We start from the raw sequence: 24,131 nt of genomic DNA, 5'->3' as shown, positions 1-24,131 counted from the left end.
CCACCAACATCCAGATGTGCTACGCAGGAAACTTTGCTCTTGATGTCCTCAGACAATTAGAAGGATAAAGTCTTCCCTGATGAGGCCTCCCGTAGTGGCTGTTGCTACCCACTGTGCTACTGTGGAGGGTCGGGGCACAGGGTAAAAGTAAGCAGGTGCCCAAGGTGAGTAAAGTGACTTCCCAGGAGCTTTGGGGCTCCCTGTGTTCACTGCACGCTAGAGTCTACCCTCCCTTTTTTGCGTTCCCTCTGGCTGAAGTGGGAGTCAGCTCCCCTTCTCAGAACAAAGGGCAGCAAGTTTCTCAGACGCCCCTTCCACCAGGAAAGCACCACCATCCCTCTAGTTGGCAGCTTCCATGGCCCGATTAGATACAAGGAATACATACAAATGGGGGCTCTTATACCTACTTTCATTAAAGGAGGAAAAATACCCTGCTAGGTACAGGGAAGCTCTTGGTCACCTGCTGCCTCTGACCTCCTGACGTGTGGACCTGGTCCCTTATCCCAGCATCAGGCTATGCATGTCACAGCCTCTTCTCATTGGTACGAAATGCCTATGACACTGAATACCCCTTATGGATGTCACTGAGCGGTCCAGGGGAAGATGAGAAACTACTTTACACCCGCTAAGTGACAAGAAGCCAGCCCAAGTCTACTGCACACACCAAGGTGAGCATCTAGTTGGAAGTACCCAAATTCTCTAAAAATCAAGATGGAATGAGACCTCCAATAGCTGCAGGGAACTAACGGAACCCCTCACAAGAGAAGACACAACAGAAATAATAGCAGCAAACAAACCCTCTGCCAAATAACACACAACACACGCTAGCCTCTGCGGGGACTAACACTAGGCATCATTTAGGAGAGCCTGCTGCTATCTCTGGGGGCTTTCCCCGGGTACATATGCATCATACTATTTCCTCCTCCAGCTTGTTGCACAAGTGGTTGCATCCACTGGCCACTGAGGAACAGAGGCTCTGGTCCCAGAAGCTTTCCAGGCATCACACAGAAAGCAATGATTAAGGCGGTGTTGGAACTGAGGTTCCCGCCACGCCCCATGGTTCTACTGTCATGCCCACTGGGTTTAGAAGAACTCTACAAAGACGTGTTACGTGGGACTGTTGGTGGTCAGTCAAAGGAGGGTTGAGGGACAGGGGGCTGCTAATGGAGTTGTTCCAAGCTGCTCGCTCGCTCCTAGCAGTGAGGCCCCTGAGCCAGCCATCTCCTTGGCCAGCACCAAAATACAGAAACTCAGGCTCCCCTTCCGCCCCTCAACCCCTAACCAGAATATGCGTGTTGACACACACCCAGGTAATGAGACTTCTCTTTAACATGGAGAAGCTTTAGAGTTAGTTCTCAACTCACAGTGGCCTACCGAGCTCACCTGGAGAGTTTTAATAACCGCTGATGCTTGGCCTAACTCCCTAGAGAGTCTAACGTAATAGGGCTGGGCAGTATTTGAGAGTTTTGATCAACCAAGCAGCCTGCTTTCATATAATGTGTGAACTAAGAAGTCTATGTGTGTGTATGTACATGTGTATGTACGCATATAAATTCAAATTTCAGATCCCATACGTAAGGGAGACAGCCATACATTTGTGTCTGCACAGTCTATGGCTGCACCTGTGCCACCGAGGCAGGGCTGAACGGCTGTGACTGGGACCGCCTAAACTAGTCACTTTTTGGCTCTTCAGTGAAACATTTACCTGACTCTGTCCTAGAATAGCCCAGGCTGAGAAGTAGGAGTGAATGTGTCATTTGACTTTATTTTCAAGATATGTTATAACTCTATTAATATAATACAAATATTATATATAAAATGCACACATATATGTTCATATGTATGTATGCATATTATGTGTGTAGATGTACACACACACACACACACACATATATGCAGGCTTGCCCCCTTGCTTCCTCATTTGTGTTTTCACTTCCTGTTGAAAAGTGGGTAGAGGCACAAGGCCAGCTCTTGTACCTTCTACTAAGCAGGTGGCTTCAAAGGCTCTTGCCCAGACCTCTGCCTCTCCCTGGCCCTCTAGAGCTTCATTCTCTCCAGGTTTGTTACCTCCCATCAAACAGTCTACAAACAGATCCCAAGAGCACTTCTCCCATAAACCCACAGGCTGGACTCCACGCTGCCTGGCAGCTTCCTTCCTCTTCAGAGGGGACTAGAAATCCTCTAAGGAGCCTTCAGAGGGATTAGGCATAGCCAGTGGGCTGCCTCAGGTGATAGGAGTTCTCTATCAGCTGGGGGTCCCTTTGTGCTGAGGCCAGGGCCCACCAGCCCTGCCCAGTGTCTTTGTATGCAGGCCAGGGCTGGCCTCCTAGGGGGCTGGCAGCAGAATGAATGCCTTAAAGACGAGACCTCTTAATCTCATTAATATCCGGACTGTCTTCTCCAATCTAGTGGGAGTTGATGGGGAGGTACCCACAAGATAAAATAACCTCCAAATTCAGGAGATAAAATGACAGTCAGATTAAGTCCCCTAAGAAGCCGAACCCTGGAGCCTGTCCACTTCTGAACCGCTAGAGCAAGCCAGCATCCCAGGCAGTTTTGTCTCCCCGAGGAAGGGACAATAGGGCTGGCGCATTTACTCTGGGAACCTTGCTGCTGAGATGAATATTTTTTTTTGTTTTTTACAGCTGCCCTCATAAACCCCCTCCTCTTGTCTGCTGCCCAGGGAGGGGGTGGAGCTCCCAGAGGTGAGCTGAGGTGCCTAACCCTTGTCTCACAGGCCCCATTAAGTTGTTAAAGCTTTTAGTGCCCCAGACAGGGCTGAATGCAAGGGCAGTTCAAATCCCCACTCAGATAGGGATGGGCTTGGGCTAGAGAGGGCTTCGTTTCTTTCCAAAGAATTCACCTTGCTCAGGGGCAGCAGCTGAGGAAGAAACAGAGAACTAGGTGGGCTCGGAGTCGTCTTCTCCTCTTTACGTCACCTCTGTCATTCAGATGGGGACAGCAGAAGGAAGCATGTCCCCCCACTTCAATGTGTGTGTGTGTGTGTGTATGTGAGAGAGAGAGAGACAGAGACAGAGACACAGAGACAGACAGAGAGACAGAGACAGAGACAGGGAGACACAGAGACAGACAGAGAGACAGAGACAGAGAGGCAGAGAGAGAGACAGAGAGACAAGAGAGAGTGTGTGTGAGTGTGTGAGTTCTCATGTTTTAATGACTGCATAGAACAAACAAAGGCAGATGGACAGAGTATTACAGGTGGAAACCTGTCCCACTGCTGACTAACTCTATGAACTTGGACAAATTACTCAGATTCTAAACATCTTAACTTCCCTTAGTTGACAAATGGGGATGCCAATACCGACAGCACTCATCCTCCTAGGTTTTGGGGAACGTTAAATGAGAGAGGAAGCACAGAGGTGCCCAGTCCAGGGGGTTGGTACCAGGGAAGTGCTGAATCAGCAAAGAATGCCGTAACTTCCCTTCTTCAGTCTCTGCCTTGCTCCTGGGCATGTAGGTGGTGTCCCTGGGTACAATATATTCCTGTGCTGTGGAGATGTGCATTTATACAGGTCATCCTCCACCCTGGCCAGGAATGAGTCTGCTTGGTTGGAAGCCGCAAGGTTAGATTCCTGCAGCCACTGGGCACGCAGCGCCACGTAGGCTAAGGGAGGAGGAGGAAGCAGGACTCTGTTTTCAAGTTCTGACACACAGGCCGGGCGTGGTGGCGCACGCCTGTAATCCCAGCACTTGATATGCAGAGGCAGGTGGATCGCTGTGAGTTCGAGGCCAGCCTGGTCTACAAAGCGAGTCCAGGACAGCCAAGGCTACACAGAGAAACCCTGTCTCGAAAAACAAAACCAAAACCAAAACCGAATCAAGTTCTGACATATGACAGGGGAAGTCAGGACTGCTGGGCTGGGAAAGCAGCGGGGGGTGGGGGGGAGTTGGGGGGGTTGGGGGGGGATAGTGTTCAATGACAGGGCAAAGCAGCAGCCACAGAAACAATATGTCCTTTTAGGCTGTGGCCCCAGAGGCCCAAAACTTATCCCAGGGAAGTGTCTTCTCTTTTCTGTGACTCACTGACTTTGCTGAAGAACAAGTCCTCGTTTCCTTCTGAAAAGATCATTTGAGAGTGAGGACATGTGTGGGAGAGAAAAGGCTGATGGGAACCTTGTGTCCCCTCCCTTGTCTCCTTAGGAGGTAGCCAGGTGACTTAGGCTGAAGCAAGGTGTACAAAGAGCAAGGCCACCCAGATCAGGCCACAGATACCAGCCTTGGGCCAAGGCTAGCCCAGCTCCCGTCCCACAACAACTTCCTCCTCCTCCTCTGAGCCAATCAATACAAGCACCAGTCTCCAACCAGCTCCTCTTCCTGGCACAGCCCTGCCCTCTGACCTTTTGGGGCCTTTCCCTTGATTCAGCTCCAGAATGGAGTTAGAGGCCATCACTCCGGGCCTGCTCAATGGCCCCAGAATGGGTTGTCACGGGGGCCCTATAACCAGGGACAGCTCCTGCTGGCCAGAGCTGGAATAGGGAGGCCAACGGATAAAGGCCTTCTAGTCTGAAGATAAATGGCTGCCCGTAGCCCTGCTACAGTCACTTTAGGCCCCCAAGAAGAAGGGACAAAGGGTGCCCCTGTGACACTCAGTGGAAAGATGAAGGCCCAGTAGCAGCAGCCAGGCTGGTTCAAAGCTCCAGCTTAATTGTCAATTAAGCATGCATAAGAGAGACAAAGCCGTGACAACCCCTGGCTGCATGCTGGTGTGTGTGATTGTAAAGGCATAGAGGGGCAAGGCCGAAAACAGCTGATTCTGCTGAGTGTGTTTGTAGGGTACCTTGTAACAACCACCCTGCCGCTGACAGAGGCAAAGTGCTCCCCCTGCCATCCCTATTGTGTGGGACATTCCAGGAGCAGGGTCACCCTGTGGTCATCGTGGGCAAGTGGGGTGCGTGCAGTAAGCATGGCAGGGGGAAGGAAGGGGCTTACATAGGAAAAGGAGGCTCAGCTTTCCAGGAAGAGGGCTCTGGGGGAAGATCTCTCTCTCTGGTGCAGCCAGACCGCCTAGCTCACGGGCTGGAGCATGGAGAAGAGACGGTGTAGGGCAGGGAGCTTCAACCTGGAGGTCTTGCCCCTCCCCAGCTCGGCTTTAGAGTTCAGAGAATAAAAGAGCTTGCTATGTAAGCATAAGGACCAGAGTTCAGAGCTCTAGCACCTAAGTAAATGCTGGGCAGGCAAAAAGGGTCTGTCTATGATTCTGGCGCCTTGGGAGATGAACACAGGGCATCCTCAGAGTACAATAGCTAGCCAGAATAATCAAATCAGGGAGCCCTGGGTTCGAGTAAAGGACCCCATCGAGAAAGGCACTGGACCTCAACCTACTTCCTCTGAGCCTCCTTTGCACTCCATCCTTAGTGGCTTGCAGGAATATTTAACCTAGTGGCTTAGGCATCACACACACACACACACACACACACACACACAGGAGTATGAGTGTGTGTGCCCATACATATGTGGGTACATATACACACATGTGTGCATACACAAATATGCACAAGAAGAGCGAGCAAGAGAGAGTAAGCAGGGCATGATAGATAGATAGATAGATAGATAGATAGATAGATAGATAGATAAACAGATGAACAGATGACAGACAGATGGACACAGATAACCAGTATTGACGCTGAGTGTTTCAAGTTTTAGGTTCCAAGTCAGCAATGCTTTTGGCATGGGATTGGGGGGGGAGGGGCTTACATAGACAAGGAGGCTCAACTCTTCAAGAAGAGGGCTCTGGGGGTACAGTGAGGGTCTATAGCCCAAAGCCTTTCTTGAGTACTTCTGCCTGCCTAGGCCTGGAGACAGTTCTAAGAGCCATCTTGGCAGCCTGAGGAGGGCATCTAGGGACAGAGCACAGTAGTCACTCCTTTGTCAGTCCTGGGATGAGAACGTGTCTCACTGCTTCTTAGGAATAACGTCCAAGTAGGTGAAACTAACGGAAAGCAGGTTCCTTTTGCCTGGCCTTGCTCCCACTGCCCCCTGTTTATCCCCAGCAACACCGAGGTGACAGGCGTGATCTCACTGTGGTTGGTTGGGAAAGGTGGTATTTACAGGTCCACCCACTTAATCCCGGAGCTCACCCAGGATCCACTTGACGCATAGGAAACTCAGAACTTACGTGAATTAGTCACACACATCACCTGTCTGCTTAGAACTGAGGTTCAAAATTACACCCAGAGAATCCAGTCCCTGGGGCGTGGGTCAATGACTGCTTGAGGGGTCTTGAGTGAAAATGAAAGCCTAATCAGCCACTGAAAATATCCAGTGTCCCAGAAGAATCCTCCTGAGATAGCTGTAGCATCTCCTCTCCCTAGAAAAGACCACGGAGCTCCCTGAGGTAACAACACTTTCCTTTTCCTCCCTCTTTCTTTTAAGTTTAGAGATGCTGGCAAGGCACACACTCAATCACTGAGCTACATCCCAATTTATATTGTCAGGACCTAGCTAGCCCCTAATGCATATTTGTGGTTCAGGAATCAGCAGGGTCAATGTCTAATCGCCATCTTGTGGGTTTTAAAAATTATCTCTTTCTGGGCCTCAGTTTCTTTCTTTGAAGGCCTTCTGGTTCTAGCCTTCCCATAATTTTTTTATAACGGTCCAAAGTTTTGGGGCAGCCCAGAGACTCCATTTTCAGTGGACCGTACCCTCCTGAGACTCCCATCTGAGGCTGTCTCCTGCCCTTGTCCCTGCCTCTACTCTGTTTCTAATACCTGGCCCTGCTGCCCTAGCTCTCTGGCTGGCTCTCCAGCCAGGGCACAGAAGAGCCGAAGCAAGCGACCCCACAGTGACCTCAGCACAACCCCAGCTTGTCAGAAAGCTGCTGGGCCTTTGTTTGGCTTTTGGGCTCCCTGACTTTGGTGTGGAGATCACAGGTCCCAGCACAATGGCCATTGTCTTCTCAACAATGCTCCTCTGCCTCAACCACGCCCCCCACAGCTTCCAGATTCGGCTCTGTGGATCACCATGGTGGGCAACCGCTCCTGCCCTGCTCAGTACCGGCCCTAGCCATCCACCACCTACCGACTGAACCACGCTTTGTATTGTTGTAAAGGGGTAGGGTTAGGGTGGCTTGGACCCTGTTTTGATGATTTGGATAACTCAACACGTGGGTCAGCTTGCAGCTCTTGGATCTTTCCCTTCAAAAAGATAACCAGCAGGTGAGGGGAGGAAGGGACATCAGGGGACTGTGGATTACAATAGCCAGTTTTCCTTTCGTAAGCATTTCCTCAGATCAGAAAGCAGTGCTGTGTTTGGTATATGTGGGTGCCAAACAACTCCTCATTTCTGGTAAGTCAGAAAGTCTTAAAAGTAAGATGGCCCAGGAGAAGACATGGCGGACACAGTGCATGGCATATAGGGGTCCTTTTCCACATGAAGACGTAGGCTTTCTGTATTGACACGTTCAAACCCCACAACAGAGACACTCTGATCCAGGCCAACTCGGTACAAACTCTTTAGCCATTCATCACAGAAGATCTCAAGTGAGGGACCCCCATGTTCAGACGACTCACCAGAGCAGAGGCTACCCACCCAAGTGGCCTTTCCCAAACAACTGGTTGAATTCTGCTGAAACTGGAGAGTGCCAGATAAATACTGCCTAGCATGGCAGAGGGTGGCCAGACCGCCCTTCTCCATCACAGTGACCCGTGACGCATCACTGCTGCCTGCGGCTTGGACCTGGCATCCCCAAAAGCCACACAGAAACAACTAAGAAAAAGACAAAGGGCTTCTTGAGGGCCAAGCAGCTGAGCAAGGAGTAGGAGGAAACCTAATCAGAGGCACACACTCTTTTCACTTTTCCGGCAATGGGTAGAAAGCAGGTCTGCCGCCATCACAAATTATTCGCTCAGATGAAGCACCCTGTGGAACAGAGTGATGCCGTTGAGGACGGCAACTGTCGCTTCCAAGGCAGTGAGATCCCGGCTTTCTACCTTACCTGACAGCTTGTTGGGAGGAGAGGAGCTGGGCTGGTGGTGGGGGGAGCCATGGGTGAGCAGCGGGTTCAGGTTGTGCGTCTGGTTGGAGCTATAGGCGTCCATGGCCAGCTTCTGCCTGAACGCTTCTTCCTTCCGGCGGTTTGCAAACCAGTTATAGACACGGACCTCCGTGACCAAGTTGGAGCCTAGGCCGTGGGCTTTGGAGGGGGAGACCCCTCGTTGCAAACATTCTGCCCTGCAAAGAACCGAGGGGAGAGAGGGTGAGGGCGGCTGGGGGATTGCGTGTGCTGGGCCCCAAACACAAGTCTTAGCAGAGGCGGAAGGTCTGTGGGGGCTGGGGATAAGCTGGCCTCTCCAGAGAAGGGCCATGCAAACAGTATCTGAGAGGGCTTGGAGGGAAACTTTAGTGCAGGCCCTGAGCAAGCCATGCTGCCTAGAAGGCAGAACATAGGCCCCTATGTGGCTCCTATCAGATGAATGCAAGCCAAGGATCAGCAATTTCAAGCGAACGCCCAGTGACAGGCCTCTTGACATCTTTTCTTCCTCACAGAAGGCAGAGCCTTTTGCTCCCCCTGAGCCTCTTCTAGGCACTGTGGGAGACATTGTGGGGCTTTGGATCCCCCTAAAAGGTACAAGGAATCCAGATCCCAGATTCCTACTCCTGGGCAAAGAGCTAGCGGATGGGGCCATTTAGAAGGGGGCAGTGGCTCGCTCTGTTTACCAATGAAACCCCCAGCCTGCCATAGCTCTGCTCTTGGAGTGGAAGGCTCTCAAGGCAGGAGGCACTCCTCAGCAAACTTGAAGACCTTGTGCCAAACTTGGGCTGCTTTCCCACCTGGCATGCCTGGCTCTATCAGTTTACTGCCAAGGCTGCCCAGCTCGGAGACATAGCAAGGACTCCATAGGCCTCTGCCAGAGCAAGGAGTAAATGTTTTAGTGGACCAATACTGGAATGAAAGTGACTAGAGGAAGAATGAAGCTAAAAGGATTCTCCAAGGACTTCTAGTATTTGCATTAAAATAAATTAAGATACAAGGAGGTGGAGGCGCAACACATTGAAGAATCTTCCAGTCCCTGGAACTCCCCTGTGTTTGTGGTAAAAAAAAAAAAAAAAAAAAAAAAAAAAAAAAAAAATCAGGTGGATGGAAAATGATAACGGATTTGAGGGCCATAAACAAGGTGATTCAATCCATGGGTTCACTTCAACCTGGAATTCCTTTGTCTTCCTTGTTACCTAGGTCTTGACATATAATTACAATTGATTTAAAAGATTGTTTTTTTCACCATACCTCTACATGAGAAGGACAGGGAAAGGTTTGCTTTCTCAGTACCTACTCTGAACAGTAATTCTCCAATAAAGAGATATCATTGGATGGTACTTCCACAGGAAATGTTGAATAGCCCAACTTTATGCCAGTATTTCGTGCAACAACCTTTAGAAATAATTTGTAGACAGTTTCCTCAATCTATCATATACCACTACATGGATGATATTCTGCTAGCTGATTCTGATCCTAGTGTTTTTAAAAAAATTATTTCAGGAAGCACAAAGAATTCTGCCATGCTGGGGATTACAGATTGCTATGAAAAAAATACAAAGAGGAAATTCAATTACCTATTTAGGCTATAAAATAACTGAACAAAAAATTCAACCGCAAAAGGTACAGATCTGTAGAGATCAATTACAAACTCTTAATGACTTTAAAAAATTATTGGGAGATATTAACTGGTTAAGGCCTAAGGTTAGCTACCTATGAGTTAAGTAACTCATTTCAAACATTACAAGGAGATTCAGATTTAAACAGTCCAACGTGTCTAATTGTTGAGACCAAAAAAGAGTTAATTCTGGTGGAACAAAAACTTCAAAAGACATAGGTGGATAGGATTGGTCCCAAACTTGGTTACATTCTGGTTATTTTGCCTTCAAAACATTCTCCTACTGGGCTTCTTATACAAAGGAAAGACAGAATCATAGAATGGATATTCCTGGCAAATAAACAAAGCAAAAAATTAAAAATATATATTTAAAAAATTTCTGAATTGATTACAAAGGGAAGAATAAGGTTGCGCCAACTGTCAGGGATGGACCCGGCAGAAATTGTAGTGCCTCTTACTGATTCTGAGATTATGTCATTAAGGGTAATTAATGAAGATTGGAAAAAAGCTTGTAGCAACTATTTGGGAGACATTAACAATAGATACCCCCAAAACAAATGTATACAGTTTATAAAAATAACTAATTGGATCCTTCCAAGTATTGTAAAGAGGTCACCAATCTCAGGGACACCCACCTTCTTCAATAGTAAATCAGGTATGGCTGGTTATAAGTCTGATAAAATAACTAAGGCGATTAAAAGCCCATTTACATCAGTTCAAAAATCAGAACTAAATGCGATCCTTATGGTATTGTTAGATTTTCCTGAATCTCTTAATATAATTACTGACTCTCAATAGTCTGTTAAATTGTGTGGACAGAGCAGATCAAACAGACTCCACCGATTCACAATCTCCTGCCAAATTTCCTTGGTTGTTCACTTGAGACAGGATCTCTCGCTGAAGCCCAGCTGGGCCCCCAACTCTCTATCCTCCTTCTTCTGGCTCCCCAGTTCTGGGATTACAGGTGTGTGCCGCTGTGCCAATCACTCTCAGAAAAACTGTGCCAGGCCCCAGATTCTTTCTGGTCTCATGGAGACAGAAAGGCGTGGGGGCCAGGGTTAAGAAACAGTTTGGTGTTGCCTGTACGGGGTGGAAACATATCTCCCTAGCATTAATTTTATGTCAGGGTTTCCATAGCATCGCCCCTAAAGTAAATGCTTATAGGAATAATAATTTAGTATTCCACAGAGGTGAGAGTCCATGATCGAAAAACAACAATGTTACACGGCTTCTTAAATACAGGGCTTCTTAAATACAGGGCTTCCTGGCTCTTTCTCTTTCGCGCGTGTGTGTGTGTGTGTGTGTATGTGTGTGTACACGTATGCACGTACTGTGCTGAGTTTAGGACACTGGCAAGATTTGGTTCTCTCCCTCCATCATGTGGATTCTGGGCAGTCAGGCTTGGTACGAGTGCCTTAACCTTCTAATCATCTTGCCAGTCTTCCTCAGAGCTTTTTTATGTTTTTTAAATTTTTTTAATTTTTATTTCATGTGCATTGGTGTTTTGCCTGCATGTGTATTTTGCCTGTGTGAGGGTATTAGAGCCTCTGGAACAGGAGTTACAGGCAGCTGCCACGTGGTAGCTGGGAATTGAACCCAGGACCTCTGGAAGAGCAGCCAGTGTTCTTAACCACTGAGCCATCTCTCTAGCCCCACTCTGAGCTTTTAAAATACTACTACTACTACTACTACTACTACTACTACTAATAATAATAATAATAATAATAATAATAATAATAATAATTTTTAAAAGTGCTGTGACTCCTGAAGAAGTTCTCCTGTGATGTGTCTCAAATCTATTTATTAATAGACTAAATTTGGGGTTCTGTAGAATACACTTTGGGAGAGCCTGATTTAGCCACACTTAGCTGGAGAACCGACACCTCAACACCACAGGCCCGAGGGGCTGCACCTTTGCCTGCCTTCTCCAGAGGGCCCCTCGCATTACCTGTTGCACTCCTCCACTAAGGCCTCCCTCTCTTCCTTGCTGGGGTTCTTTTGCCGGTCGTAGGCTTGGTACAAAATTTGCTGGGACGCGGGCCCCCATTTGAACCGGTTGCGGCGCATCTTCTTGTTGGCGGGCTCAGAGCAGGTGTCCTCGGACTGCCCAGGCCCCTGGTTCTGTTGACTGAACTCTGGAAAGAGAAACAGCAGCTGATCCTGACTGCTTTTGTCTGTCATATTTCCAGAGCTCTGGACTGTCTGGTTGAACTCTGAAAAGAGAAAGGAGTAGATTTGATAGAGCCTGTAGCCTTCACTCCATAGACAGATAGACAGACAGACAGACAGACAGACAGACAGACAGACAGACAGTCACTACAGATGGATCAATGAACAAAGCCCCCTTAATTCCTCTCCCTTAAGCTTTATAGTCTGCTCCAGTCTCATGAGGGGATACAAAGGGGTCACTAGGACAGGCTCCTCCCTGCCTGTCTTGTGTCCTCCAGCAAAGCCACCCTTTCCTTTCTTGGACAGACATAGCCAAGTAGATATTTTGAGGAAATTAATTTTTTCCCCTTTGATTCGCTGGCCTTTTGACATAAAGCAGCACTCTGAATCCTGAATGTTTATTTGTTTAGTGTTTTGTTTTGTTTTGTTTTTGTTTTTAAGACGGGGCTTTTCTGTGTGTTCCTGGCTGTCCTGGAACTTGATCTGTAGATCAGGCTGACCTCAAACTCAGAGACCCACCTGTCTCTGCCTCCTGAGAGCTGGGATTAAAGGTGTGCACCACCACTACCTGGCTCGGACTGCTTGTACTTTGATGACAAGGGTATGAGCCCAATCAAGTCTCGGGCCCTGGGGGGGGAAATTGTTCAAAGGTATGATTTGCACTTGACTACCATACTTAGAGGCGGTGTGTAGCCGACCCCCCATTCTTTACATATTCTGGGCATCCGTGTTCTAATGTTTAGGATCCTTGAAAACCATAAAACCCCAAACCTTTAAAACTATGCTTTGAGGACTGGAGAGATGGCTCAGAGTTTAAGAGCACTGACTGGCTCATCCAAAAGTCCTGAGTTCAATTCCCAGCAACCACATGGTGGCTCACAACCATCTATAATAAAATCTGGTGCCCTCTTTACATGCAGACAAAACACTGTATACATAACATATAAATCTTTAAAAAGCCAAAACCATGCTTTGAAATAAATACGCCTAGAGCTTTGTTTCTGAAAGAGAAGATGTTCCTTATACTTTTAGAATAATGGCAAAGGCAGTAGTTAGTATATGTGTATATGTTGTGTGAGGTGTCTTTGTGTGTTGCATGTGTGGCATATATGTGATGCACGCACACATGTGTGCACGTGTGTGTGTGTGTGTGTGTGTGTGTGTGTGTATCTGTGTGAGGGGATTTTTTAATGAGGGAGATGGCTTATGATCTGCCCACATAATTTGAAAGAGGGCAGGTACAGAGTCCAAATCAGAGGACCTTTCTAGGAATGGAGGAAGGCGGAAGGAAACGCCCATCTGCCACTTTCAGGCCCTGGCAGAGCCATCTCCAATCCATCGTCACCAGATAAGTGAAAGGCAGAGGACAGCCTGGCCCAGTGGCGACATGGGCTCATATGGTGGGACTGAGGTTTGGTATCCACTATGCTGTTCTCTTCCCAGTGTCTGCATGGAGCAGGGGTCACACAGGCGTGGGTCGCATACAATTCATTTCCTTGCTCCTGCTCCCCATGTCTGAATTTTGATATTTTTCTTTCTTAGTTCCCAAGGTCACTTTTGTAGTTTTCAGTGCCCGGCTATATATAACCACCAGAGCCCAACAGTAATGCCTCTGGATGTGATTTTCAAAAGCTTTCTCAGACGCTGGACCACCAATCCTTACTACTTAATGTTTGACATGTACCCCACACACACAAGACCTCCCTAGACCTCCTTCCATTTGGCCCATCACAAGGAAGTGGTGGCTTCTTCTTAGCCAGGACTTAGGATCCAGGCTGCAGGCAGGGCCAGCTTTGTTTAACCAGTGGCCAACGGCCAACTCAGAAGCAGCCTCCCAGGTGGCTGGCTGGCTTCTGCAAGCCCTCATCGGAGCCTTTGCTTTGGGATGGTCCTCAGGCCACCTTAGGGTTCTGTGCACACCGGAGCCCATGGTGTTTTTAGAAACCAGAGATGGCCTCTGCTAAACGTAAAAGCAGGGTGTCACTGGCTTCCCTGGGATAAAGTGAGGAAAAAGATAACTCCTCCCACAGTTAGATGGTTCCAGGTGTTTTCACCCTTTACATTACTTGGCCTTCACAGCAACTCTTTGGGTGCTGTTACTTGAGGGTGAAGGTAGAGACAGAAGTCCCCTGTTCATTGTAGGAGGGGACTATTCAATGTCTCCTCCTCCTTCTCGGCCTTGCCAAGGCATCCATAGAGTCCCCTATGAGTAATAGCCAAAGCCAGTGGGGATCACCCGAAGTATCAGGGATTCATTTGTGATTTTTCATTTGAAGTGAACAGATGTCACTACAGCTCACAGGCGGTGGTCCATCGCTCCAGTGCAACCCCCTCCGCTCATAACCCTTCACCTAATTCTCACAGCCTCTCTCCGGAAGGAATGTCATCATTCCCAAGAGTACACAAAGAAACCGGAGTTCAGCATGGTTAAGTGAGGTATCCAACAAGTCACATGAGCCTAGGATGCCCTAGCGTTCCTAGCCACTAGCTTATGAATGACCCCAAAACAACCCCCGAAGCTCTTCAAATCTGACTTTGGTGGAGGAGGCTTTTGCTGCATGCATTCCCCAGTATGGAGGCTTCTCTTTTGGGAGACCAAAGCCTGCACAAGGCACGATCCCAGAGCATTTGTGGGCCAGTCAGGGCCTACAGCCCTCAGGGACCTGGCCTAGCCACACTCAGCGCTTGAAGAACTGGGCTCCCACAAGGCCTCCAACTACCACCTATTCCCCTCCACTTTCTTTCAAATTAAGTGGAACAGAAAACATTTGATGCCCATTAGAAGGACATCGGAACACTTGCTTTAGCAGCCTCACCCAGGGCTGGGGAGCTAGTCAGGGAGGTTCTATGTATCCAGACAAGCCTTTAAATTGTGCCGTTTATTATTTTTGTTCTTTCATGAAACTTTTGTATGTCATTTTATTTTTCATCTCCCCAATTTTTGTCCCATGGCTGGTGTATCCTTTTCTTTATCCTTCAAGACTTAACACAAATGCTACCTCTTCCTGTAAATCCTCCTGTAAATCCTCCGCCTATAAATCCTCCAGGATTTCTCCAGGTGCTATAGTAATTGTCTTCTGTTTGGTTGGTTGGCTTTCAAAACAGGGTTTCTCTGTGTAGCTTTGGCTGTTCTTGGACTCTCTTTGCAGACCAGGCTGGCCTAGAACTCACAGAGATCCTCCTACCTCTGCCTCCTTGAATGCTGGGATTACAGGCATGTGCCTGGCTTGATATAGCAATTGTTTTGCTGCCCAGTCCATGCTTTTCAGAGGGCTTGGAAACCCACTTTCATGAATTACCCAAGTTTCCCAACTCCTTCAGGGGAGTGTGAGTCCCCAGAGGCAAGGACTTGTGTACCCCACAGCCTAGCATAGTGCCTGCGACATAACAGATTAATGTATGGTAGTTACAAGGAGGATAATATGTCCTTAAGTTCTGTCTCCTGTATCCTGAAACCCAGTAACAACAATAACACTAAACAAAAATGTCCCTTGCAGACTGCTACCCACTTGGTCAATTCTCCCTTCCTGAGCACCCTGAGACTCTTTCTGGGGGCTTCTGTCTTATTAGACAGTCCTGTGTTTTCTATGTCTCCCTGTATGTCCTGGGAGCTGAGTGACTCCACCCTGATGGCTGAGCCAGGCCCAGGGCTGTCTGGCTCTTCAGACTGTATCTCCTAACCATGTTCTGGGGCCATGCAGGAATGGCAGAAATGCTTCATGTCAGGGGGTCAACTCCTTAAATACGACCACCATGCAGGGGAGCCAACCCATACACTAAAGGCTTGACCCCTCTGCACAGCAAACAGCCTCACAGTGTCTTCTACTCTGTCCACACAAGGTGCCAACTCAAGGGTTAACCTCAGTCAGAGACAAGTGCCCAAGTCTTTCTTTCCATGGATAGCCTTTCTGTCCACAGACACTGGCACAATAAACACAGATGTGATCATTTTGAAGCAGTGCACAAAAAACAAAAAACAAAACAAAGTCCAGAAAGCCAAGAGTTAAAAGTGACTGTTCAGCCAGAGGGGGAAAAAATTCTACCCAGAAAACGATGAAAATAAACATGTTGGCAAAGACCCAGATGCTCACAGCTCAGAGAGGGAGAGAGGGAGAGAAGGAGAGAGAAAGAGAGAGAGAGAGAGAGAGAGAGAGAGAGAGAGGGAGAGAGAGAGCGCGCGCAAGCGCGAGACTGGGGGTGGCAGCAGCTGGACTGGGTCCAAGTAGTTCAAGTGTATGATCACCCCAAATAAAAATAGCTCAAGGTTTGAACTCCCCTCAACTTGACCCAAGCTTCTCAGGAGTGGGTGGAAGGAATCTTGGGACAGAAAGAAGGCCTGAAATTAAGAACTGAAATAAGCTCTGGGTATAGTGAGGGGCACACCTTTAGACCCAACATTTGGGAGGCAGAGGCAGGTGGATCTCTGAGTTCAAGGCTAGCTTGGTCTACAGAGTGATTCCAGGATAGCCAATGCTACAAAGAGAAACCCTGTCTCAAAAACAAAAACCAAACCAAGAACAAAAACTAAAACAACATCAACCCCCCCCCAGACAAACAAACAAACAAACAACCCTGCAGCGATGAGAATTGGATCAGCAAACCACCACATGTCATTTTGCATGAGGTAATCCACTATTAACATCATTATTGGGATAATCAATGATATTCTAAGAAGATCAGAATTTTACATGGTAGGAGCATTTCAAAGGTAATCTGATAAATTTGATAGCTGTACAAAAAAAAAAGTGTGGAATAACCCATTTGTATAACACACAAAGAATAAGGGGATGGATTGTGTGGGTAACTTGTTACAAAATGGTTCAGAGCCCCTCCTTGTTTTTCTTTAATAATTTCTTCCAACATAAATCCATTTAATCAAAATTAAATATGTAAAAAAATATATTGGTTGGTCAGAGTTCCAAGTGCAGACACTTTAACTGTGTCCTGCCTCTGACGGGGAAGGAGGGTCTTCACTAGAGGGAGTCCCAGCTCACTCCTAATTCTAATCCTGGTAAAGGTTGAGTGATTGTTTTAAATCGTTTCTGGACTTAGTCCTCCAGCACTTCCAAGGAACAGGGTCAGGTTGATTATCTAAACAAACCCTTTAGCTATTTCTACCTTTTCCAGAGGGAAAGGGAAATAACAGCAATGGTGGTCAATATTGTTGACCACTATGTAATCTTTTCTTTGGAAACCCAGACCTGTGGTCATGTCAACCAGAGACAATGAAAGGGAAGTTGGAAAGCAGGACTAAAGACATTCACAGTAGCTATTTGGCAGAATGAGTATGACCACACTCCACAGTTCATTACTATCTTGTGGCCTACATTGGTTGAAAAGAAGAAGAAGAAGAAGAAGAAGAAGAAGAAGAAGAAGAAGAAGAAGAAGAAGAAGAAGAAGAAGAAGAAGAAGAAGAAGAAGAAGAAAAAGACATTTACAATACATTGTATATACACCGAAGGGCTTTTCAGTGTAACTAGCCATGAGGCGAGGGGATGTGTGGGAGAGAAAGGGTACGAGATAAAAAATGATACAAGAAATGATACCAGATAAGTCACAACTGTAAGGCCAAATCCACCTGCCAACTACTTATATTTCCCCCAACTGCTTTAAAAGGCTTTCTTGATGGAGGGGAAACTGAGGCAGCCCGTGGGGTGAGAGTGAGAGTAAAAGTCACTGTAGGTTGAGAAGACAGAGGCAGGGTTAGAACACTTACGTCGGAGGATCTCCCGTTGCTTTCTGACGTACCAGGTGTACAGGGCAGCTCGCTTCTGGGTCTTCATGGGGGTGCCCTTGTTGAGGTGCTGGGAGAGGTGGGATTGGTTCAGGCCGGTGACGTCAACCACCTCCCTCTGGGGGATGTTGTGCTGCTGCATGTAGCCCTTGATCATTTTGGCAGCCCTCCAAGGGTCCTCACTAGACAGATAAGCCGAGCGTTAGGGTGCTGTTGGGAAATGCCCAAGGGAAAGTAGACACCTGTTAGGGGCAAAACCCATCTTCATGTATTTCTCTACCTGTCCAAACGACAGCCCTGAGGGAGGTGTGGCGCTAAACTAAAACGAAAACTAAACGGGGAGAAAAGAGTAGATGTCTCCCACTTCGTGCTCATAAAGACACAGTTTTTGCTTCTGAGGTACTTGCTGCTGAGGACCACTCATCTCTGAGTCCACCGCCACTCCACTATTCCCACTCCCCGTCGTCTCCTAGGCCCATGGAAGAAATGGCTCTTACTTGATTCTGCTTTCCTTGGACTTAAAGAGACTAAAAGAAAGAGTCTCACTTGAGAGTGGAGATGCTAGAAGCCTGAGTTGGCCAAGCCGCTCAGTTTTTAAAGCTGCTCTGTTTCAGTCTAAAGCTCCCCAATGTTAGTCTCTCTCCGAAAAGGAGTCCCAGCCTGTTTAAACAGGAGCAGGCCTGTGAGCCCACCTCCTGGGACACAAGCAGGAAAGACGCCTGTATAAAATTGTTTTTCTGTTCGACCTGTTTAGAAACCTCTAGCAATCGAACTGAGATGTTTCACAAGCCTTTGAATAGTTGTGACTCCTTTCATAGTAAAATTTCACATCGTTTTTTGGGGGGTTTTTTAGAAAAGTGTTCTCAAATACAATGGCAACACTTCCTGGGGTTGAAGAAGCAGGACACTTGCAAAGCTGGTAGGTTTGGTTTTGTTGTTTTGTTTTTATTTTTTAATTATCCACAGCCCCGCCTCCAAAATAAAACCCATTGAGAAAGAGTAATGGAAGTAAGACATAAATGATCACAAATGCTGCATTTGCCTGTATGAGTGCATCTCTCCGATGGAAAACGCCCCCGGTAGGTAGCAGCTCTCTCAGATTGTGTTTCTCACAAACACAGGCACAGCCAGCTGATCATTATAACAAGACACAAGGGCAGGCGTCTTCCAGGCTTTTTAAATTTAGAATGTTTTCGACTTTGCTGTTACTTTTCTTTTTTTCTTTTTTTGTTAAATAGATGACTTGGAATGAGAACTGTCATTGAAATTAAAAGACTAAGAAAGTAAAATGCACAGCACAGGTCAAAAGTATTAAAGGAACAATACAAATATGTATATAATTTATTTAATGCAGTTACAGAAACAATCCTTCAATTCATGTTGATATATGTATATATGTATATATATCATATATTAGCTCAATAGGATATTAAAAAATGAAGAGAAAACTGGGTTCAGATGAAACAATACAAATTGGCAATAAAGCTAAGGCCAAATTAGATACAGTAGTAAAAACAATTATTTTTCAATGGTACCTGTAAAAATCAATTAAGTTGTTTAAAGTATTAAAATATTGCAGCAATCAAGGGAGATATTTTATAGGCATTTGAATTGTGACTATTTCAGCAAGCCTTGGCTATTGGATTCGCGAGAAGGCAGGCTTTGAATGAGATGTTTTTGAGAAATGTCAACTTTCACATTATTTATACACAACGAATTTCTCAAGCATTTGTAAAAGCACAGAAAGTAAAAACAACGTAATAAGGTAGCAAGAACAAAGCAGAGGAAATGCGTTCCGGTGTCAGCGCTGGAGAATTCACCGTGAACAGGAGGGAAACAGGGCAATCAACATTTTAGACATGACCGCGTAAATACCAGCGAGCGTCTAAAAGCTCATTGCCGGCTAACATTTCCACAGGTATATTTAGGGCGGAAAAACATTTCTAACAGGTACGAACAATAGCTTCAAAAGTCAGAGAAAACAGTATTTAGATTTTAAAAGTTAATACTGTATCGCTTTAACAGATCATTTGGCCATTTCCCCTTTGTTTAGCGTCTTTACCTATTCTACGTGCCTAAGAAACCTAACGAAATAGTGTGTTCTAAGTGTGAGTGGTTCTGTGAAAAGGGGGAATTAACTCAACAATGAGGAAAAGAAAAAGATAACACCCCCTTCCCCCTTCCCTCCCCCCTCCAAAAAAAAAAAAAAAAGCCGTTGAGACAAAACCTTCAGGCCCGGAATTAAAAGATTTGAATTAGGAGTAAGATGGCGTAGTTACGCTTTTTTTTTTTTTTTTTTTTTTTTTTTTTTTTTTTAACCTCTCAGACCGGAGAACGTCCTTCGTATTCCCTACGGGAGAGCTCTGGGACCCAGAGTTATCGGGAAATAGTTTCCTCACCGGGTTAAACTTGGGATCGCGAAAAGCGCTCACCCTTTATGGAGCCAGCGCAGGTGTCAAAAGCAAGCCCGCTGTGGCCACTTTGTCTGCCCGGGAGGCTCCTTCCTCAGCGACGACATTGCTGCCCTGGAGTACTGAAGTCCGGGGCCCCAGCCCGCAAGCCTCAAGAGCCTCGATTCCTAGGAGGGCGGCAGGTTCTCCTAAGCGCCCAGGGCACACCAGCCTCCAAGGCCTGGGACCCGCAGGGCAACGCAGTTTTCAACCTCTCTCTCACTCTCTCAGGCCAGGCTCTTCCAGCCCGGGTGAAGGCGTCCAGGCGCGCCACCGAGTGACCTCCTCCCCCGCACACCTTTCTTTTCTTTCTGACTTACAGGGGAACAAGGAGCGGGGGTGGGGTGGGGGTCGGGGGGGGGGGAGACTGTGCCTGGTACCCCGCAGTCGGCTGTGCAGTGACCTGGGAGCCGCTAACAATTTCTTGAAAAATTACTTTAATAAAGTCGGACGCTCCAGGCCCAGGGGAGGGAAGGAGGCACCAGCTTGTGAAAGGGACAAAAGCCTCTGGGTGTGTCCTGGGTCCTCACCCCAGCTAGAGTCTGGGCTCCCTTCCTTCTGCTCCCCACCGGCTTACAGGAGGGAAGAGGGCCCAAGTTCTTAGACCTCCAACTCGAACGGGCTCTGCGTCCGCGGGGCCCTGCGGGTGTCGGCTTCCCGGAGTGGCACGGGAACCTGGGGGCGCGCCCTGCAGCGGCGCGTGTGTGCCCTGCGAGCACCCCCTCCTGCGTTTGGATTTCCTTCCCTTTCTAAGCCGAGTTTACAACTTCACCAATGAATAACCCGCCTCTCTTTTCAACCTAATCACGCTCTTTGTGTACTTTCTGTTGATGATTTATAGGAATAAATTAATAACACCCCAACTCCACGTGCTGCAGTTTATGTTACGGTCTCCGCCGTGTCCAGCCCGGCGTGGGGACCACGGTGGAAAGGCTCCCTAGGCCTCCCCCGCTTCCCTAAATCAGCTGGGGGAGAGCTAGACCGTGGCTCAAGGCAAGCCAGATGGAAGGGCCTAGGCCCTAGGGGGCTGGTGACGGGATGCGGGGTTCCTAAACTAGGCCCTGGACAACCTCCCTGCCAGCCTGCTTTCCCACACGCTCCGAGGGGCTAGGCTCCCCAGTCGGTACTACTGCCTGACACCATGCAGGCTCCTAAGCCCGGGTCAGTTAGAAATCACTGCCACATGGAGAAATAGCAAGACAAGAAACACAAGCTTGTGAATTAGAACAAAAACATTTTTTGAGGGGGGTAAAAAAAAAAAAAATCTAAAAGTCCTCCAGGTTGCCTTGGCTAGTGGGTAAGTCCCTCGAAGTGCAAATTCAAATGCAAGGTCATATCCCACCCCCAAACGGCGCTGCGGGAGGGGGAGCCGAGCTGCAGAGGCCAGGCAATCACTCCCACTCCTGGACTCTGAAACTTTGAAGCCGCAGGGCTTTAAGAGTCAGAGGCCACGCGAGGGGCTCCTTCCCGAAGCCAAGTGGCCCCGGAGCGACAGGCAGTCTAAGGGAGCTACTTGGCTCCTTGGATAATTAGTAACTAGCTGTCAAAGCGTAGGCCAGGGAAAGAGGACCGGCAAGTGATCCTAGCCGTCCGGGAAGCCGCCAGTCAGCCTGGGTTCTCCGGGGACTGCCGGGGTGTCGCTAGCGAGATGCGTACACGCCCACCTTTCCCAGGTTGGGATCGGGTGCTCTGCATAGGGGCGGGGGTGTCTTAGGAACATGTACCCCATCTATTTTCTCTTCCTTTCATTAGTGGTTTCTTTTGCCCGGCGCTGGTGGCCCTACAACAAACTTTCCACTTTATAAATGTAAACCCGGTGCTTGCATCCGCGCTGCAGAGGCAAGGCCCTACCTAATCAAAGAACTTGCTTCCTAGGCCTCAGCCACCGATGCTGCCAGGCCCTTTGCAAAGAACTGCAGGTCTCGGGGGGTGGGGGGCGGGGGGCGGAGGTGAATGTGGCTTGGGGTTTTGGAAGTTGGTGGGGACATAAGTCTCAGGTCCTCCGGGAATCGCAGCTGTTTCACTGCACCCGCCCCGCACCTCCAGTCATGTGACCTAAGGCTCCGCACCTTCGGTCCTAGTGCCTGGGTACCACCAACAAGGTGCTTGGGTTCAGGGTGCCCGCCTAGGTGGAGGCGGATGAAGCCTCGGGTTCCAGGTCGCCCGGTGGAGGGCTAGGTTCAATTGCTGGCAGGGAAGCGGAGAGCCCCCGGGGGGATTTTTCCCGTGGAAAAGGGGCTTTCGGGGGAGCAGTCTGCACCGCTTGCCTTCAGCACCGGGCCGGGGACTCCACGGACTCCGCGGCCTCCCGACATGCCCAGTCCCTCGCTCACTGCCTACCTGAGCATCCGCTCCACCTCGGCCCGCTGCTCCGCGGCCTCCTCAGTGTTGAGCGCCTGCAGCTCCTTGAGGATGGGAGGGGTGTCATAGTCGTCGCCGTCCTCCGAGCCCTCGTCCCCAGACAAGCGGCCTTTGGCGTGGCCATTGGTGAGAGTATGGAAAACCGGCTTGGTGTCCAGATCTGGCCCGCTCCCGGGGGACAGAGGCAGGGTCTCCAGTTTCACCCCGAAATTCGGGGACGGCAGTAACTCCTCCAAGGCTTGGATCAGCACTTCTTTGGTCACCCCGGAGCTCAGTAGGGCGCTCAGGAGTTCTTGCTGGAGCGATGTGAGCTTGGACACCATTTTCCAAGGATAGAAAAAGAAGGGGGTGAGGGGATGGGTGGGTGTGAGAGAAGAGGGTGGAGGGGAGTTTTACAAGAGAACCCCAAGTCCTGGAACCCCTCCACCCTTTAGCTTTCAGACACCTGTTACTCCCCAGGGTCCCGGAGACTCCTCCGAGAGGAGTCAGAAAACTTCTAACTTGCCATGATCGCCACCATTAGGCCATATAAGATATGCAAATGAGTGGGAAGGGCTCAGCTTTCGGCAAGATGCAAATGGTGGTGGGGAGGGGGAAAAACCGAGTGAGTGGGAGAGCCTAAGGGACAGTCCAACGGAGCCGGGAGACTTGGGCCAGGATCGGGGCTTGCCAGGGCCCATTGTACTCACGCTGGGGGGCTCCAAATCTCCTCTACCGAGTCTGTTTATCAGCCAAACTTTAGCTGACCTTTGGACTTGTAAAGCAAGTGGCTTGCAGCTTAGGCTGTGTGGGGGTGGGCGGGGGCCCTTCCACTGGCGGCGGGTTCGGCTTTAGTCCAGAAAGAAGAAACTGCGCTTCGGGGGTTCAGGTGAGAGAGCTGGAGAAAGTTGGGGTGTCTTGGAAAAGGGGCGTGAAGCGGGGTGGAGAGAGAGAGCCTCCAGGGTGTCCGCAGGTAGCAAATTTGGGGACGCAGCGGCGTGGTGGAGAATCCGATCCTTTGGGAATGGATGCCAGGAAGAAGAATGGCTCTAGGCGAGGCTATAAGGAATTGGAGGGACCCCTTTTTATTTTTTACCTCAGTTAATGCTCTTCAGGCCCTCCTCAGCCAGGCCTGGTAGTTTGGATTTGCAGGATTTCCGGCCCAGACCGCGTAGTTAGGGTAGAGTGGTAGCAGATTGAGGCATGCGGGACCCTTGAAAGGAGGCGCCACTAGTTTATGGTCAGAGGGAGCAGCGAAAGTGGAGCTCCGCTGCTGCCGGGCTGCACCAGCCTCACCGAACCAAGCGGGAGCAGGGCACCTGGGGCGCGCGCTCTAACCTAAACCCGGCACTGTAAAGCGCCTGGGCCCTGCAAGCAAAGCTAGGGCTGTGGAGACGCCTTGCTAGTAGTGAGTGCTTAGTGTGGCCTGTGGCTGGACCGATGGTTGCAGCTGTGGGTTACCCAGGCCCGCTTCTTTTTTTTCTTTTTTTTCTTTTTTCTTTTTTTTCTAAGTTCTAGGAGGTCCACGGTGCCGGGAGTTAGAGACGCGTTGCGCTCTGTGGCGATCGGTCGCAGGAGTCCTACGTGCCACCTAAAGCAGGCACCGCCACCCCCAAAGCCATAGAAGAAACTTTTTCTCCACCCAGGTTTGACCCGGAAGGAAGCCAAGAACCTTTCGGCACGACACTGTAGGAGTTTCTGCCACATCTCCCCCGGGACACGGAGAGGAAAGAAGGCCGCAAAGGCCGCACCCAGACCTCCAGGCTGGGACCTGATCTGCAGAAGGAACTGCTTAGACACACACACACACACACACACACACACACA

General features: G+C 48.8%; 1 protein-coding gene across 8 annotated transcripts in view; it reads right to left on the bottom strand.

The window, feature by feature from the left end:
• Positions 1 to 22,825, bottom strand: part of HNF1B (HNF1 homeobox B) — a 57,860-nt gene extending 35,035 nt beyond the window's left edge. The window contains exons 1-5 of one of the 8 annotated variants that reach the window (XM_084750524.1): positions 20,542 to 21,026; positions 19,947 to 20,092; positions 17,497 to 17,696; positions 11,560 to 11,824; positions 7,955 to 8,190 (exon numbers count right to left, since the gene is read on the bottom strand). In XM_084750524.1, the coding sequence (XP_084606650.1) occupies positions 7,955 to 8,190; positions 11,560 to 11,824; positions 17,497 to 17,671 (676 nt within the window). In that variant the 5' untranslated portion in view covers positions 17,672 to 17,696; positions 19,947 to 20,092; positions 20,542 to 21,026. Of the gene's footprint in view, positions 1 to 7,954; positions 8,191 to 11,559; positions 11,825 to 17,496; positions 17,697 to 19,946; positions 20,516 to 20,541; positions 21,027 to 22,304 lie in introns of those variants that run through there. The other 7 variants (XM_084750519.1, XM_084750522.1, XM_084750518.1 and 4 more) reach the window with 7 other exon arrangements.
• Positions 22,826 to 24,131: the final 1,306 nt, after the last annotated feature.

Source organism: Acomys minous (assembly GCF_964271855.1).
Source record: "Acomys minous genome assembly, chromosome: 12".
Taxonomy (NCBI): Eukaryota; Metazoa; Chordata; class Mammalia; order Rodentia; family Muridae; genus Acomys; species Acomys minous.
The sequence above is the reverse complement of the archived record's forward strand: the minus strand, read 5'-3'. Positions and strand labels throughout refer to the sequence as shown.